The following is an 18794-nucleotide window of genomic DNA, read 5'->3' as shown; positions in this document are numbered from 1 at the left end:
CACAGCAATATACCGGGCGCGGAAATCTTGATTCGCGAGAGCGAGAGAGAGCGCAACAAAGGATTCTTGGCTCTTGGGCCAAAAACGACCTTATATATACCCCCCCCCTTCTCGTCGCCGCTTCTCTTCCGTATTATATGTATATAGCCACGATGGTCTCTCGAGCGCGCCGGCGACTGGTTATTTTAGACAATAAATGTCGTAACGACCTAACTGATTTCGCCAAGGAAGTTATAGCCTATTGCTACGAGTAATTTGTGGGCTCGTCGTTCGCTCTTGGATATATATATACGCTCGCTCGACTCTGCTTTTGCCATTCGACGTCGTTCTTTTATACACATATACCCGAGAAAACGTTTACTTGGTCATCAGAGAGAAAAATGAAGTGATATTTCACCGGTGGCAGAGCCAATAGCGAAAAGATGGTCGTCGTCGTCGAGCGGGTAAACTTTGTAATTCGTCGTCGCGAATGTATCATCCCTTGGAATGCGCCGCGTCTGGTATGGCTCCCAAGCAGAGAAGATCTTCCTCTCGTCTATCTTTTCCGCGAGTATTATAAAGGACGCATACCGTAATACGGCTATATATATACCCGCGACGTTATCATTTCATTTTAAAACAAGAGCAAGCGGCTGCGGCAGCTTTTATTTACCTACGCTAATGGAAGAATCCATTGCCTATATCCCACCCTTATACCTTCCGCATTATCGAATTCTCGCTCTACGAGTTTTTCCACTTGCCTCTCCGAGTTTTCTGCGAGTTCGAGTTGCTGCGTGGGTGGGTTGCCGCTGCGGAGAAGGAGGAGGAGGAGGATACCGCAGAAAAACGCGCGCGGTTCGAAATAAAAAATAAAAAAAGAAAATACGGGTATATTCTTAATTAGCAGCAAAGAATGGGCAGCAGCAGCAGCTATAATACGAATGCTGTACCGCTGCTGCTGGCCGGTCATAAATCTATTACCAAAATTACAAATCACTTTGGCAAATTAAGCTCGGGCCGCGGCCATATCTCTACCGGCGTTCGTGCATGTATAAATCAGCGGTCGGCAGCGGAGCACACCTATACACTGCCGCTGCCGCTGCTTCTGCCGCCGACACTTTGGTCAATGGCCGCCGTGCACTGTACAGAGAGCGACCGTGTGTATAGCATTGCCCCCGCGCGCTATAATGTATACGTACGCTAAGGTGTGTGCTCAGTGTAGGAACGTCGCGTGTATGCCGCTGGTACCGTGTAACGTGTACATTTCGTTGAATTAAAAGGACCTTTCGCACGCACGCTCGACTCGTTCGCTGCCTCGTGTGTAAAGGAGCTTGCGGGGGCGGCGGCGGCTGTACCGTGTATGTGTGTGTGTGTGTGTGTGTGTGTGTGTTGGATTTCAGATTGTAATAACCGCTCTAGCAGCTAGCTCGCTGAAAACGTTCTTTTATGAGAATCCGGCACGAGGGGTCGTGCTTTAATGAAAGCTGGCGTATTAATTTTAATATTTACGGCCCTCGCGATCTCCGTACTACTCACGCAAAATCCGATAAGGCTTTCATCTAAATGCATGCCGTGTTCTTTTTTTTTTCTTTCTTAATTAATTAACATATTTTTCATTTTGCCCAATCTTTCGTCTGTTACAGGTGAGTCGATCGTCGTGCGTATCTCGATTCGAAGGCAAAAAGCTCGAAGAAAACACAAGTATCTATATACGCAAGTATAAAATAAAAGTTTGAATAATGGAAGAGATCGACGAAGGAGTGAATATTCAAAGGGACGAGAAACTTGGGCCAATGTATAGGGCCAGAATTCGATATACGTGGCAAAGTCACCGCTACTACTACTACGCGCGCGAACTTGTCGCTCTTTCGGACAGCCTCAATTTGCTCTTGAGTGCTTCCTCGAACAAATAAGCCGACACACGGGGTCGGTCGGATCGGCGCGCGCGCTCGTGCTTCTCTCTCGTCGATACGCAATATAGATTGTTATTGTTCTCGCCTCCCCCCCCCCCCCGGAATATAGTATAACAATATGGAAATATTTTAGCTCTCGCTTATACGGCGGATATAGCCGCCCGCTATTGCTCTTTGTTTGTGGCCGTATAATGCACACACTCGGCTAAAGTTTTCCTACCGCCGCTGCTGCTGCTGCTGCTGCTCCTCCTGGCAACAACAACACGTGTGTGCGGCGCGTCGCGAGATTAATTTTATCCTCGCCGTATATCTAGTGACTTTATGCCGCCGTCGCTGCGTAGGTATAGGTGCAGAAGCAATCAGCTCGTTGCCGCAAAGAAACTACGACGACGACGAGCGTCGGGTGATTTTCCAGCCGCTCGAGGATATTCGATTCTTTCTCTCTCTCTCTCTCACTCTCTTATTCGTCGAGCACTGAGAGATGCAGCTCGCGGGGGTAACAGCAGCAGCAGCAGCACTAGGGAGAATTTCAAATGTATACCTGCAGCATGAGCCTTTTGTCGTTGCGGCGTCGCTGCTGCCTCGTTGTTTTGCGCGATTTTCGGGCGTACATGCGTATATAGCTTAGTAGTATATATACAAGCGTCGCCATCGCCACCGCTGCTGCAGGCGCTTTAATCTCGTCTCTCTTTCTCTTTCTATACGCGCGCCATGTCTTTTGTTGCGCGCAGCAGGTGGAAAGGTTAAATAACGATTTTCCAGTTTTATACAGATGATGACAGATGTCCTGGAGCAAAAGCGCATCCCTCTTTCTCTACTACTCGCGCATCCTTTGATCACACTGTACTACTGCTACTGCGCTAGCAGCTAGCCTCGACTTGTTCTTTTTTGTGCTCCGTTCTCTGCTGCGTAGTAGTTCGTCGCTACCGCTCTGCTATATGTGGGTCACGTTTGACTTTTTGCGCTTCTATTTGGATGCTTACTTGCGGTTTTGCGAGGCAATCCCAGCAGCAGCAGCAGCAGCAGCAGCAGCAGTTCTGCAGCAGAGACAATTCACTGTATCGCGCGGCAAGGCCACAAAAAAGCTCTCATTCGTTCGTTCGCGCGCGGGGATTTCTCACTCGCCCTGATTAATTGACTCGCAAGCTGTGCAGCGAGCGTACACGTTTGATTCCGCAACTTCATTTGCATCTCTGCGCTGCTGCTGCAGCAGCAGCACCGATATTACATTAAATGCACGATCCGAAACATCGATCGCTCGTCCCCCGGATCATCTCATTATTTTTGTACGTCTTTATATCCGTTCGGTAGCAGCAGTAGTAGTAACGGCAGTTGTACAGCGAGCCCGGGAATGCCATTTAATTGATTTCGAGTGTAGTTCGGAGCTTTTGCGACTCCGATGTTACACGTATACTCGGAAAGGCAGGGCTCTCGGATAAAGTATATAATACAGAGTGTATACGCAGTATACGACGAAAACCATGTTGTCAGCTGCTTATGGCAGCGGCTATACGTGTGCAAGCGAGCGGACACACACGAGATATATACACGTGAAACGATACAAAGCCCCTGCTCGGGTCGGGGGTGTGGGGGTGGCGAAGTTTAATTTTCAAAAACAATCGCCGCAGTCGTCGCAGAGTCAAACGACAAACGCACGCATCCACCCAACCCACTCATATACATACACGCTCGGACTCGCGTGCATTATTATATCGTCGGCGTTGTAAAATAAAAGGAACTGCTCGATAAAATGAAAATAAAACGAAAGGGGCAGAGTATAGAGGAGAGGGAGTCATCTGCACTCTATTAGTCTTGTGTCAATGATTTAACGATTCTTCCGCTAGGCTCGCGGAGCTTTTCCTCTCTGGCCTCCGCGCGCGCGCAGCCTGTCTCGGAGCTTTTTATGTGTATATTAATGCGCGCGCGGCCCGTCGAGATGTAAAAAGTCTCGTAATAAATGCCTCCCACTCTCCCTCTCCCTTTACCCTCTCGCGCGCAGCTGGTATATAGAAGCTCGGCCGCCGCCGCGCAGTGCGAACTTTTCGCAGGCAGTAGTTGAAAGAAAATTAAAACTTGAAGGAGCGCGCAGGCTAGCCGTACCGTGCGCGGCCGGGCTCTCGCGGTAAGCAAAGTTCTTTGAAAAATGGTATATAGTTTTCCGCTTAACTTGCCGTAGATTTTCTTTCACGCAGCAGCAGCGTCGTCGTCATCGCAGACTCGTCTCGTCGAAAGTATATGTATGTGTGTGCACACGCACACAAAAGGGGTGCAGTTTGTAGATTTTCATATTTTTTTTCTTCAACAACACTCGCTCTCTCGAGCAAAAGCTCGACTGCCGCTGCTGCTGTTGTTGCTTCTTTATTTTCGATTTTCTATCCCCATATAAGTTTCGACAGGAAATTTTTCGCTCGAAGGTAAAAAAGTCTGAGCTGCTGATAGGCTTCGATCGTCTCTCTCTCTCTCTCTCTCACTCGAGCTCTCTGGATTTCTTTTTCAATATTGACTTATATTGGCGCGCGCGCTCGTGTGCTCGTCGATTTTTTAGTTGTGTGCTTTATACCATACGTTATATACGCGCACAGCGAGAGAAACTGCCACGAAACGTACGTATACGCCGGTCTCGAGCGCAATGACGTGCAATCGAGAGTAGTAGTCTTGGCCCTGTCTCTGTATAATATCACGTATACGAAGAGAGCTTGATCAAGACAGCTTTTCGAGGGAGGTGGGGGGGGAGAAAATTCTCTCTCAAAGTTCGGAGTGGAGTATTTCACCGGTTGTATATAAAGCTCGTTTGTGCTCGGCAGCAAGTTCGCCCATATACCGTTACGACCACACCCGCGCGCCGCCCTTGCACCGTATACGAGCGTGCTTACTATACACTGGCTTGACTTCCTCCGTACGAATAAACGTTTGCCGAGGAGAGAGAGAGAGTGAGAGGTGGTGGTAGTAGTGCGCCCAGAGGGTGGCAATGGCTCCAAGGGTTTCTCCAAGCTTGACCCTCTTTTTTGACTTCGCTTGGTCTAGTTTCCTCTCTCTGTCTGTCTCTCCTCGTGGCAGTATCTAGTTGCTGCTGCCGCTGCTGCTACTACAATCGTGCGGTGACGTTAAGAGCTGCGCGCAGAGCAAGATTGAGAATGTGCGCGCGAGCGAGTATTTTATACGTGTTACTCGCACACACACAGAGGCTGAGAGAGAGAGAGCGAGATAGCTGCTACAGCCAAAGTAAGCGAGCGAGGCCCCGGCTTTAGCAAGCACAGAGTCTTGCGCCGGCAGTGTATAGTAATCCTATATAGGTACAACATATAGCGAGCGAGCGACGAGCTCTCTCGCAAACGACAAAGCAGCACAGCAGCAACGCGCAGGAACATCAGCCAGCCCTCAGACCCGATAGTGTAATTTCCCACAAGACTCCTGCGCGCTGCTCTATAGCTAGACTAGCTAGATATAGCCTACTGCTGCTGCTGCTGCTGCTGTACTTGCCTATTTCTGTGCTCATCTGCTTTTACGCGCCTCACTCTGACACTGCTGCTGCTGCTGCTGCTGCTGTACACACCTTCGAGCCCTACCCGCCCAATTCGAGGCTGTGCCTTCAAATATGCAAGGCACCGAGCGAGAGTGCAAACGTCAACGGGAAGTGCTGCTGCTGCTGCTGCTCTCGTCGCCTGTGTAGCCTGTAGCTGATGGCGCCTACTTCAATGTTTTCTTGTTTCCCGGCTGCGCGAAATCCCATCGTCGAAAGCGCCCCAGTAGTCTTCCATAAATGTATATTTCGCGCGTTGTAACGTGCCGAGTTTCAGCTATTGCTGCGATGCTAATCATTATATATATATATATATTATATACGTAATGCGCGCAGACATTTAAACGAGAAAATATATATTAACGGCCCAGTCTCGGCTTCCTAGCCTGGATTAAGAGCTGCTATGCGAAGCTTGCGGCCTAGTAGGTAGAGCTTGCAAGCTCCGCTCAGCATGATCCTGCCTGCCTGCCTGCCTGCGCTGCCGCGCCCTTGAGGCAATTCGTTAGCAGCCAGCTTATATATACGTAGAGAACGAGCTAAATATAGAGAAGCCCGAAAGTCGAGCAGCAGCAGCAGCAGAACCCGATGCGCCGTGAATAATGGAATAATCGTGTTTTCGTCAATTATGCCAATTCCTTATTATACAGCTCTCTCGCAGCAGCAGCAGCAGCAGCGGCGGCGGCGGCGGCAGTCGATCTCGCATAGGCCGCGCATATAGCCAATTTCCGCCTTTTTGTGCGCCTAGCAGCTACCTATTCTATATATCTACGTTGTGACGAGGAGCTTCGTCGAGCTTTCGTCGTATGGTATAGTCTCGCCAATGTCGAGCTCTGGCTCTATTCAACGACGTATATTCACCGATAGACACCTATTGTATATACGCGGGCAAGCTTACGTCGCTCGTTGTATACACTCGAAATGGTACATAATATGCAAACAATGTAATCCTCGATCAAATTTCTACCTCTTGTTGTTGTTGTTGTTGTTGCGTTCTTATACGACTGGGCAAGAGATGAATTATACATCGAGGAGGCACTGATAGAGTACGAGAGGAAAAACGGAGGGAAGGAGGTATATATATACGAAGCGGCACAAGCCGAAAGTAGCTCTCTTCGCGGACGAAGGAAGAAGGTAGTAAAGCGACGACAAAAAATGAGCGAAGGGAGGGTCGACGGCATCTACCACCACCACCGCCACCACTTTTACTCCTGCCTGCCTCGTGAGAAATTCAGATTCAAGCCTCGCTGTCTATCACAAAGTTTCTCACTCTGGAGAGCGAGTGAGAAAGAGAGAGAGAGAGAGAGAGAGAAAGAGGAGAGAGAAACTCTCGAGGCAGTGCGTGCTGCTGCTTCTCCGTTGCAACGTTCTCGAGAATGAAAAGTTACACCGCCATCTCATAGCCCGGTCCTTGCAGTCCTCGCAGAGGCGCCGTCGCTACTCCGTCGGATCGATATTTCCTTGCGAGCTTTTTACCTATATATCTCGGCTCTACGACGACGAGGAGGAGGAAAGGATACGTGCCTGCATGCATTTATCTAAAATTGACTCTCTTTTCTCTTTCTCCGCACTTTCTTTTTCGCTCTACGGTGCTTCTCTGTAAATATATGTATACAGAGAGAAAGAGCTAGTGCTAGGCAACGCAACACAACACAACTGCGCGGTGTTGTCGAAATGCCGCCCGCTTTCCTCGTTCAAACAGATTTTCGCAGACCTCGACTTTTGCTGCTGCTGTCCGAGTGCTTTTTATTTTCTCAGACCGTACCAACTTCGATCTATCGACTGTATATGCGGCTCGTGCTATATATGCAGCGATCGTTTCAACTTTACGTCGAGCGCGGCTAGGCGCGCACCTATTACTTTTTCACAAGCGCTTGAATAACTTTTGATTTTTCGCGCAGCTCGCGTGTATATAAGTACCAGACTGGAGTATCGCGTTGAACAATTTGTGTGATTTTTCAAATTCTCGAATTCGATAGGAGAAGGTGCGCAGCAGCCCTCTTTTTTTTCTGTCGTCGTTCGCGCGTTTTCCACTTGAAATACGCAACGAGCATGCATTGTAGCTTGGGCAATTTTCACTCCGGAGAAGGACGCATTTTTTTTTGTTGCCGTGTGCAGCAGCTCAACTGACAGAGCAGCAGCAGCAGCAGCAGTTGTAGTAGTAGTGGATCACTGCTATGTATACCAACACACACACACACGATGGATGGAAAAAAGCATGTCTTTTAGTCTCTCGGAGCTCAGCGCGACGCGCACTTATATGCGAGCGCATAGCTCGCATGCGGATATATGTATGCAGTTCAGTGCAGTTTGTATAGCCGGGTTATGCCGCTGCTGCTACTCGTGTCGTTATTTTGTCGCCGCTTGCACATTCTCACGCTTGACCTCCGATGGATATAGCCAGCTATATATATATACCCCGACATTTCGTACATGCGCTCTTTATACACGGTGTGGACGTGCGTGTGTATATAATATTTATTCATTCGTGAATTTTGTCCAAGAGTAGCAGCAGCAGCAGATTTTTCTCAAATTTTTAAAATATATTTACACAAATTTGCAAGAAAATTCGCCGTGATTATATTTATTACATATAACTCGACTTTTCACGCGCTCGACATTTAATCAAAAGATACACGGGTTATTCTTTTTTTTTTATCACACGTCGAGCTTAACGCGCGCGTACAGCAACTGAGAAATGCTCGGAGTGTCGTGTATATATAGTTGCATTGCATAAGTCGACTCTCACGAACGCGTACACTCACGTACACACAGACACAGCGAGCGTAGCCTCAAACAATATCTGCGAGATACAGAGCTTGCAAGCTCAACTACCACTAGGATGACGACGACGAGATGCAACGCGCCGTTAACCTATGGCGTTCGGCATTAAGTTAGTGGCTAGTGGTTCCTCGCTACACATATACACACACGTCGTATATATACGTGTAGCGGTGTACACGTTCTGTAGTAGCACCAGCAGCAGCAGTAGTGTATAAGCTGGCCTCTTCTCTCTCTTCTCTCTCCCTTCTCGTTGTTTAGTCACCGCAACGAACGTGAAACTGACGCTTTGCTCTCGCCTCTGGAATACTTAATAATGTACAGCGTGATACTTCTACAGGGCAGCAGCAGCATCAGCTGCCTTCGTCACTGAACTTATTAAAACCAGCTCTAGTAAGAAATCTACGGATAATTTTTTGTTTTTTCGTTCAAAGGCTCGACGTACATAATTCGCGCATAAGCATTTACGTTTCGTATCCTTGAAATCTATACGCATTCGAGAGGGAGAAAGAAAAAAATCTCAAGTGAAAATAATACGAATCGTCGACTTTTCGCTTTTCACTTGGTTTAAAAATTATAACTATTTGCGCTTGTCTCTTTGCCCGACTAAAATCAACTGACCCTCCAGCTGCCGCCTCCTCTTGTGCATCAAGCTCCAAGAGACGACGACGACGACGACGACGACGCGGGTCCTTGTTTTCCATTAGCATGTATAAACAAGGACAAGAGAGAGAGAGACGGGCACTATTAACGCTCCCACAAAGTAAATATACCCACAAACTCTGTATGCATGTACGCCGCCGTCTGTCTCTTCTCTTTCTCTCTCTCTCTCTACGTCGTGTCGGTTTTCCATTTAAAGTTGGAATGTTACACCGGACAGGGAAGTAAATTAAGAAGGATACTTGTGCCTGCACTCGTGGCAACAATTGAAATCACTCGATATTGTCCAAAGGGCTCTGCTCTGTGTGTGTGTGTAAGTGTAAAGATAGTCTTTCGAACGTTTGCGGCGAAGATTTAATTTATTACGGGGGAACTTAGCCATTCGTTCGCCTCTAATCAATGGAATGTTGAATTGCTTCTGTCCGTTGGTGCACATATATACACACGTTGCGCGTCGTGTCGTATATAGAGATATATACCTGCGCGCACAAAATTCAAATAACCACTACTGCCGCTGCTACGCGTAGCGTTCGTTTCGACGTATATCGATTTTCATTCCCCATCCGCGCAATATGTCAATAAGACTTGCGCTGCGCTGCGGGTTATTGGGTCACTTATTATTGCAATATTGCCGCTGCTGCTGCTGCTGCTGTTACCCCCCGCGCGCGCGCTATAAAGAGCTACGACTCGACCGTAGTACCGTATATTATAGCATTCGCTTGGCTATTCTCTCGACTTACATTCCCCGAGTAGTATTATACCCGAGCTCGAGTTTCTTGCAGCTCTCTCTCTCTCGGTGCGCTCTGACCCGAGACACATTTCGGCAATTGGTCAGCAGCAGCAGCAGCGGCCCAGTTGCTGTCAGGCCAAATCCTCTCTTTCTCTCTCTCTTCAACCACGAGCTCTGCTGCTGTGCCATGCTCCTCTTTCTTCTTATTCTTCTTCTTCTGCTTCTACTCTCCGCAAGAGATTCATTCCAGCGAGAGCTCGGCTGTGCACATACACAACACACACACTGGCAAACGCGCGAGGCATAGATAGAAGAGAGGGATTCGGGGTTACCGCGAAATTTTGTTTACCCCGCGGCTTATTCCGGCTTTTCTTGACTCTCGACCCGTGTAGTTGGTGGTGAAGCTGCTGCTGCACGTGTATGCGTACGTACGTGTATATAACACGCAAGCTCGAGCTGTGTTTATGTGTCTGTGTACGCGACGAATGTAGGTGATTGCATTTTATCGATTGTCTGGCGCAGCAGCAGCAACGACGGAAAAAAGTGCACAGCAGCTGCAGCTGCAGCACACCTCGTTGTGTGCGCTATGTCGAGCTTTTTTTTGCGCTTTTCCTCTGGCTGCTGCTGCTTATAATTCACACAGTTGGGCGCGCGCTCGAGTGTGACTTTTAAGCCGACTATTTTCTTGCTTCTGCTCGAGTAATACCGAGCTTTGTTTAATCAAATTTTAAGTTATGCTGATTCGTTGCTGCTGCTGCTGTTGCTGAGCTCGAGAGCAATGCGGGGGTTGTGTATACACTGCGTACTAAGAAAACTTTGTTGCGCGCGCGATACACGCAAGTGTTGATTCGAAAATGAAAGATACTCTCTTTCTCTCCATCGCAAAGAGTAGAGGGAGAAAGTTTCGGTAAACACGTAAAAGATGAGAAAAGAGAGCGAAAAACCGTCGACTGCTGCCGCTGCTGCTGTAGCTGTTGCAAAGTTTGAGAAACCTGCACAGCGCGCGAAAAGTCGTTAAAGCGAGCAGCAGCAGCAGCAGTAGCAGCACTCTTTTTTTCATTACCATCATCATCCGTGTGTACGCGGGAAAAAGTCAATTTGCGACGACGACGACGCGTATACGTATAGAAAAAAAATTCCGAATCCGAAAGATCGAATTTTGATTTCGCAGGCATGCGTAGTGTGTGTGTGGGAAGCATATTAGCCTATAATATAAGCAACACGCGATTCCAAATACGTCTCGTTAAGCATAAGCGTGAGTAGCAGCGGCATAAGGTGTGGCGATGAGCCCCGAACATATAGATATAGGACGAGAAGCTCGTCTCCTCGTAGTTTCGCTCGCACAAAGCAAATTGTGAAACACGATCTTCCCTCGCTTAAGCTTTATCGTCGCGCGGGCATTAGAGCAGTATATATATTCCAGAGAGAAGCTGGATCGCGAGCTGCGAATGCGATTCAAAAGAGACGACGGGGCTTCGTGTATAATACTGCTGCACGTGATCGTGTGAAATTCAAACGAGCGTCTTGACACTTGACCATGTCTCTCAGGCGTGTACGCACGGCTCGCAGACGTCTTACCTTACAACTGCGCAACCACCGTAGGTTTCTCGCTCGCTTGAAAATTCGTGTATATTAACGTTTGAGCGCGCGACCGATCGTGTTGAGAGATGTACGTGAATTCAGACCATGTGGCTCGAGAATCCTCGAGTCGGAATAGTTATCTCTCTCGCTCGTGGAAGGCAATGAACCTTTTTCTTCCTCTTTTTTTTTCGAAAAAAAAAGAGAGAGAGAAACGAAAAGTCGCACGAAATATAATAGTACGCATCAGTAAGTGCATCCATATACAGCGCGCGTTTTACGCGAAGCTGGAGAAATGCGCGCGCGCGTATACGTGTGTGTGTGTGTGTACCAGGAATTGTGCGAAAAGAAGCGAAACTTGAAAAAGCTTTTAATGCCCGGTGTGCAAACTCTCTTGCACACACAGACGCATACACACAAATACTCTTGCACGCTTGCACGTACTAAGCTAGCACACATGAGCTGGCGCATAAATACACTTCTCTTTTCTCGCTCGCTAGGAAAAAAAAGCGGCATATAATATGTGTTGGATGGAGAGAGAGAGGAAGAGAGGAAGAAGGTAGGGTGAAAATCGTTGAAATTGCAGCATCAGTGGCAGCAGCAACAGACGACGACGACGACGACGACTGAGAGCAGTAGACGATTTAAGATTCCAATTTCCTCGAAAGCCATGGCGACGTCTACTGTACTCGTCGATCGTTTTCTCTATTAGCCGCACCCTACACCACGTACCAAAGCTCTATAGCTCCTAGCCTATATCTATATACATATATCTGGTGCACACATCAACTACCCTCACACGCGTGTCTGTGTGTGTCGGTGGTGGGTGTTTCTGCCACTCGCTCAGCGCAGTATAGCTGGGCACATATAGAAAGAGAGAGAGAGAGAGAGGGTGAATTCTCTTTCGCTAAGAATCTAGCGCGTTGCTGCTGCTGCTGCACTCCTACAGAGCTAAATTATCCTAGTACACGTGTTGGGCGTGATACCATTTCTTCGTTGCGCTCGAGCGTTATTTTTTCGACCTCTCTCTCTCTCTCTCTTTCTCCTTTCGAGACGTGACACGTTCGGATAGTCGGTATTTTCTTGCCAGCGCAGTCGCCGCCGCCACTGCTGCTGCTGTTGCTGATGCTTTTTACGTTGTTTTGTGCAGTGCGCAGTTTGCAAAACAAAACGAAAAAATGCCCAGTTAAATCCCCCGCATCGTGTTTAATGTATATAGAGGAATAGAAAGAGAAAGAAAAGCAACAACACATCTATCGCAGGCGTTCGTTTAGAAAAATATATACTCTGCCCTCTATTGTACACGCGTGCGAGCAAATTTTTAATACACACGCACGCACACGCGAGAGAACAAAAGAAATACGCGCACGATCGATCCAAGCGTGACGCGCGAACGAGTGTGTGAAACGGGCGCGAAAACGATCGAGGCCGAATCAAAAGTATAATAATGATGATGACGGATAAACGAGCGCGTAATATTATTATTTACGTGGAATCCGCGGGGAGATGAATCGATCTTTCTCCGATATCGCCGCCTGCGCGCGAGATGATTAATTCATAAGTGCAAATAGGGTCTATTGAATATCGCACGCAGCCCGCGCGCGCGTACACCGAGTTACGTTGCGGATGAAGCAAAAAATGAAGAAGAAGAGGAAGAGAAGAGAAGAGAAAAAAAGTGACGTACATACGACCCATCGATAATGATACTTAATGCTACAAACGTAATTCAATAATTCACGCGCAAAATAAGATTCATCGGAACGGAAGCGATATTTTCCTCCGCTGCAGTCAATATAAATACCCGTTTCCATGCGCATATAGATTATGAATTTCCTCAAGGATGTGTCGTATCCCAGCCGCGCGCGCGAGCGGCTATTATCATCCAATAAAAGTGTCATCCGCGCGCGGTTCGAACCGAATTTTCGAGGAAAAACTTTATATTACTCGTTTCATATCTCCCCACGCCATTATATTATTTTCCGCGTATACTTTTTATATTGCTTTCGAGCTCGCAACCTAATTCTTTCATTCTTGACCGTAAGCTGCTGCTGCTGCTAATGTTTCATCGTATGATTTATTTTTATTGGCCAAGACGTGTGTTGTGCGTGCGATGCGTACGACGCGACGCGCGGGGCCACCGCGATATTACTTTTATTTCATCCGAAAGATGATTTATGAATTTATACGCGAGCGATGCAAATATTTTATACATCGGCCATGAATGATGGACTCGCGGCGCTTCCAAGTTTCAGGGGGTGGGGAGGGAGGCACACGCCAGGAAAAATAGGAATGTAAATACTTATTTTTTTTTAAATAAGGGCACTGTGTAGTCTTTTTTTTCCTCTTTCCTTGCGCTCGCCTCGGCTCGGCTCGGCTCTCGGTCCTGTTTTAAAAATCAATATTAAAGTCTGTAAATCTCTTTCCGGGAAATCGTGAGCAGCAACTCGCGCAGCAGCAGCAGCAGCACACACACGCAGTGTACTATACAAGGCGAGCTGTGCAGTATATATATATATATTCCCTTTTTATTTTCTCAAATCGACCTGTGTGCAAAAGATATGTGTGTGTGTGTGTATGTGTATAGGTATATATAGTCGCGACCGAGAGTCACGCGAGAGGGCTTTGGCCGGAGGCCAGCTCTCTCTCTTTCTCTCTTCGCGTTTAGTCTCCGCCATATATATATACCAGCGAGCCGCGGCGGCGCAGTTTTCGTGCTGCCTTTTACTTTATAACATAGGTCTTTGAAAATCCTACGGGGTTTTTTCGCATGTAGACGCTTTTGTACCTGTTGCCCCCTTGCGCTGCTAAGCTGTGCGCGTATATATCCGCCGGAGTCTGGATTATTTAATTCCGAAACATTCAATTATGCGCGTATTCGCGAACTCGTGCGAAGGAAACTCATACCATCGCATTAAGGCGAAAGTTGATTTCATCAGTCGCGTATACGAGATGAGAAAGAAAACTCGTCCTAGCCTATTAAAGCGGACTCGACGCGTGATTCACAATCGATTTGGTAATTTAACGAGTATATCCTTTTCGTACGATATTCTTCTTCCGTGCGAAGGATGCCGCTGCTGTCACGGATTAGCCGCGCGACACGATCGATCACTCGAAGCGCACGCGAGGACTCGAGAATAAAAGAAACGAGCAATTTCTCTCTTTCTCCCTGCTTCCTCGCGCTTTTTCCGAGCCAACTCTTTCCTCTTCCCTCGCTTTCCCATTCTACTTTGTTGAAAAAGTATAGATTATAACGTTTGCGGGAGATGGAGAACGCATAAAAAAAGTCCCGCGCGCGCGTATACGTCATCGCTCATATATATACACTTTCGACTTCGTCTTAGCTGAATATACGCAGCTCGTTTTTCTTTCCCCCTTTTTCATTCATTAGCCGGCTTGTATCGTGAAAAGTGTCGTCGAAATGCGAATCACGGAGATGGATGGATAATACGACGAACAACTTTTTCACGCGTCGTCGAGTGAGTGTCTCTCGATCTCTCGTATACTCAACTTTGACCCGCTATAAGATTGCACTGCACTTTCGGGTCATATTCTTCAATTTGCTAAAATTCGATATACGTAGAGAGGATTTATTAAAAAAAAAAAAACATTTTCAAGAGTCACTCGTACGTGTACATACGTTCATAAATCATGAGCAATCACGACGTCGAGAGTGACGCCCGCCGCCTAGCCGACACCCGCGAGAGCTCTCGAACTTGCATAATTCAATGCGGCTCTCGGAGAACTTGGCGCTATATGGCTCTGGCGTCGATCAAATGAAAGCGATTATATATCCGAGCGCCTCCGATGCATGTACACATGCAAATGCATTCATTACTCTTCATTAAGTCTAGTTTATATAAATACGTATTCAAACGGCTAGATTTCTTGTCTCTCGGCTCTACCTGCTATATGCATTCTCAATCTCTCTTCTTATTTCGCCATATTCTGCGTTCGGTGCTGGAATAAAAATCGTATATACCATTACAGCAATTTGTTTACAAAGACTTTGGACGGTTTATGAAATACGCAGGCATTTGCATAAAGCTTATATACGCGCGCGCTTGGCAGGCAAGCTGAGCGAGAGTCGAACACCCGAAAGAAAAAAGATTCGCCTGGCAGAGTACGAAAATTCAATAAATAATCGGACGAATAGTCCGCACGATATCTAGAATTGAATGGGGGGAGGGGAGGGGCAAAACTTTTGGATGCATGAAAAACCTGTTTGCTGCACACATATCCCAGATGCAACTCGCGGCTGATCGCTCGCAAGGTCTCTCTCTCTCTTATACTCGCAGGCTCGGGCAGCAGCAGCGCGGCCAACTCAATAAAACTAAACACTTTATTACTGCTGGTCGAGTAATTCATCCGTATATGTGAGTGTGTGTGTGTGTGTGCATGAGCAGGGCACAAAGCCCGCAGGCACGTTGAACTCTCTGTGCGCAATGCAGCAATCACGCGTGCAGTGCAGCAGCAGCTACATACGTACGTATACATACGCGCCGGTCGAACTCGGAGTCTGAAAATAATGTAGGTCGGCTGTTCAATTAAAACGGCTGCTGCTGTACGTAGCAGCTATACTACTCTATACATGCGCAATCCAGTAGCCAAACGTACGCGCGGGGAAATTTCGTGAAAACAGCAAAATCAAATAATACAGACGTATATATGCGTACGCGAGCGATGCATTCGCTGTTAGCTGCTGCTCGCGTTCGCGTGTCATTGGGCGTCGAATCAAAAAAATAAAACAGCCGCGTCGAGCTCTCAGGCCACAAATTGCAGCCGCACATCGCATCAGCAGTAGCTTTCGTACTACTGCTGCTGCTGCTGCAACGACACAGAGAGAGAGAGAAGTACTCGTCATCTACTGCCACGCACACACAAGGAATATATATAGTGCAACGCTGCGAATCGGGGTCACACACGATGCAATACACGCACAAAGCTCAGCAGCAGCGGCAGCGGCACATAATCTCGCTCTAATGATGCGCGCTTTCGCCTGGATAATCCCTAACTCGGGCGCGCGCGCGCCCGTCGCATTTTCAATTCGACGCGCTCGACACTCGCTCTCACTCGCGTGTACATACTACTACTACTACTACCAGCGGTGAAGAATCAAAGGCATGTGTTCTCGCTGGTATATGGAGCTCGTGTACATTACCCTTTTTTTTTTTTTTTTACTTTAGCTTTACTCAACGTTTTTTACTCTCCTTTTATTTTGTCGACGATGAAAGATCGTTTTTCGCTATGTATGATCGCGGCTAAATAACGCGGCCGCGCGCGCGAGTACAGCGCAGCATCGCGCGTGTGCGTTATAATCTCTCTCTCTCCGGGCTCGAAGATTGACTTGCGGAGCTCTTTCTCTCTGTGTGTATGCGCGCGGGGCAAAGTTTCAGCAGCGAGTCGAGCGAGCCGAGAGTCGAGTCTTTTGATGTTTTTCTGTGTTAAAAGGGGAAAGTCTTCTCTCTCTCGCGCTGCTGAAAGCCTGTGGTCTATTTAACCAAGCGCAGACGACGTGACTTTAAATGTAGTTATGCGAGTTATGCACCCCTTTTCTTCTCGCTCCTCTCGCGCCCTCTTCTTTTCTCTCTGCCTCTCTCTCTCTGCTAGAGGTGGTGCACACGCCACACTGCCACTGCACAGGCACGCCTCGGCTCTATATGAAATCTGGTTTAAGTGAAAAAGGCCGAGAGAGAGAGCTTTGAGGTACTCCGATATAAAAGCTCTCCCCGGCAGCTGTGTATATAGGTAGGCGCTGCTGCTGCTTCAACATAATACGCTATCATGACTATCTCGCTCCCTCCTCTCAAGGTCAGGAAAGCTAATTAACGACCCAAAAGTATAAGTGCTGGAAGCGAAAAAGGGTTATATCGATATAGCGAGCTCTTATTATTTTCCCTTCAAAAAATAGCATTTACAAATAGATTACTTATTATAAATATTTTTACTAACAAGCGAATTTTGCAATTTTCCAGGCTCACCGAAGGATGTGGCTGGTGACGTGCTTCTTCCTGCTGGCCTGCCTCTCGACCTCGATCTGCGTCGGCGAGGCGGCCTTCTGCCCGAACGGCTGCAACTGCGACGACAACACCCTCGTGGCGTCCTGCATCAGCGCCAAGCTCGACGTCATACCCATCGCCCTGAATCCGAGCATACAGCGCGTCGTGCTGCGCGACAATCAGATACGCACCGTGGACGCCGCCGCGTTCCAGTTCTACGGCGATCTCAAGAACGTCGATCTGTCCTACAATCAGCTGGTGGCGGTGCCCGAGCGCACCTTCGAGGCCCAGAAGCTCCTCATGGAGCTGCATCTCAAGCGCAATCGCATCTCCACTCTGACGGAGAAGACCTTCCTGGGTCTCAGGTCGTTGGCGGTGCTGAATCTGCGCAACAACTTTTTGGAGACGCTGACCAACGGACTGTTCGCCTCGCTCGACAAGCTCGAGGAGCTCGACCTCGGCCAGAATCGCATCTCCGTGGTCGAGCCCGGCGCTTTCCACAAGCTCGGCTCGCTGCGCGTCCTCTATCTCGACGACAATCAGCTCAAGGAGATACCCTCGGCGGCGCTCAAGCCGCTCAATGCCCTGGCCGAGCTGCACATCGGACTGAACGCGTTCACGTCGCTGCCCGACGAGGCTTTCAGGGGCCTGGAGAAGCTCGTGGTGCTGGACATCACCGCGGCGGGCCTCGACAACATAAGCGCCGACGCGTTCCGCGGCCTCGAGGCTCTGAAGACCCTGCAGCTGAACGGCAACAAGCTGCGCGAGATACCGACCAAGCAGCTGTCGATACTGGCCAGACTGGAGGCGCTCTCGCTCGGCCAGAACGACTTCGCCGTGATCAGGCAGGGCGCCTTCAAGGGCCTGACCAATCTCAAGCGGCTCGAGATCTCCGGCTCCAAACTGCTCACCACGGTGAAGCGCGGCGCCTTCGCCGACAACGGCAATCTCGAGTATCTCACGCTCAACAACAACAAGCGCCTAACTACCTTGGAAGATGGCGCCCTCGAGGGACTGCCGAATCTGCGCGAGCTCATGCTGCGCGACAACAGCTTCGCCACGTTCTCCGAGTCGCTCGTAGCCTGGTCGGAGCTGCGTCGACTCGACCTCAGCGAGAATCCCCTGGTGTGCGACTGCGGCATGCTGTGGCTGTCGGAGGTGCTGGCGCCGCGCAACTCCTCGCCCGTCATCTGCAGCGAGCCCAAGGACCTGCAGGGCAAGTCGCTGCGCGGCATGCGACCCGAGGATCTCGGCTGCGCCTTCTCGGATCCGCGCAAGCAGGCCCTGCTGCTGACCCTGTGCGCCGCAAGCGTCGCCTTCACCGCCGGCGTCGCCTTCATACTGTACTATCGCTGCAAGCGCCGAGTGAGCGACGCCTTCAAGGACTACGAGTGGAAGAATAGGGCGATATCGCGCAAGGAGCACGAGTACCAGAAGACCTTCTCCGAGGACGAGTACATAGTCAGGGCGGCGCATCCGCATCATCAGCCGCCGCCGCATCATCCGCTGCACATGCATCATCATCAGCAGCTCTCGGCCATGCACCAGCAACAACTCCAGCAGCAGCAGCAGCAACAGCAGATCTCCGCCGGTATCAAACCGATACCGGTGACGGAGCTATAGCTAGAGCTTCGGGCGGC

At 48.9% G+C, this 18794-nt stretch overlaps 1 protein-coding gene across 4 annotated transcripts in view; it reads left to right on the top strand.

The window, feature by feature from the left end:
* Window positions 1-18789, top strand: part of LOC106654839 (insulin-like growth factor-binding protein complex acid labile subunit) — a 272241-nt gene extending 253452 nt beyond the window's left edge. For all 4 annotated transcript variants that reach the window (XM_014374911.2, XM_014374912.2, XM_014374914.1 and 1 more), the window contains exon 3: window positions 17131-18789. In XM_014374911.2, the coding sequence (XP_014230397.1) occupies window positions 17131-18777 (1647 nt within the window). In that variant the 3' untranslated portion in view covers window positions 18778-18789. The remainder of the gene's footprint in view (window positions 1-17130) is intronic.
* Window positions 18790-18794: the final 5 nt, after the last annotated feature.

This window comes from Trichogramma pretiosum, unplaced genomic scaffold (assembly GCF_000599845.2).
Source record: "Trichogramma pretiosum strain Unisexual culture from Peru unplaced genomic scaffold, Tpre_2.0 scaffold23, whole genome shotgun sequence".
In the NCBI taxonomy this organism is placed as follows: Eukaryota; Metazoa; Arthropoda; class Insecta; order Hymenoptera; family Trichogrammatidae; genus Trichogramma; species Trichogramma pretiosum.
Note: the sequence above shows the minus strand (reverse complement) of the source record. Positions and strands in the feature narration are given on the sequence as shown.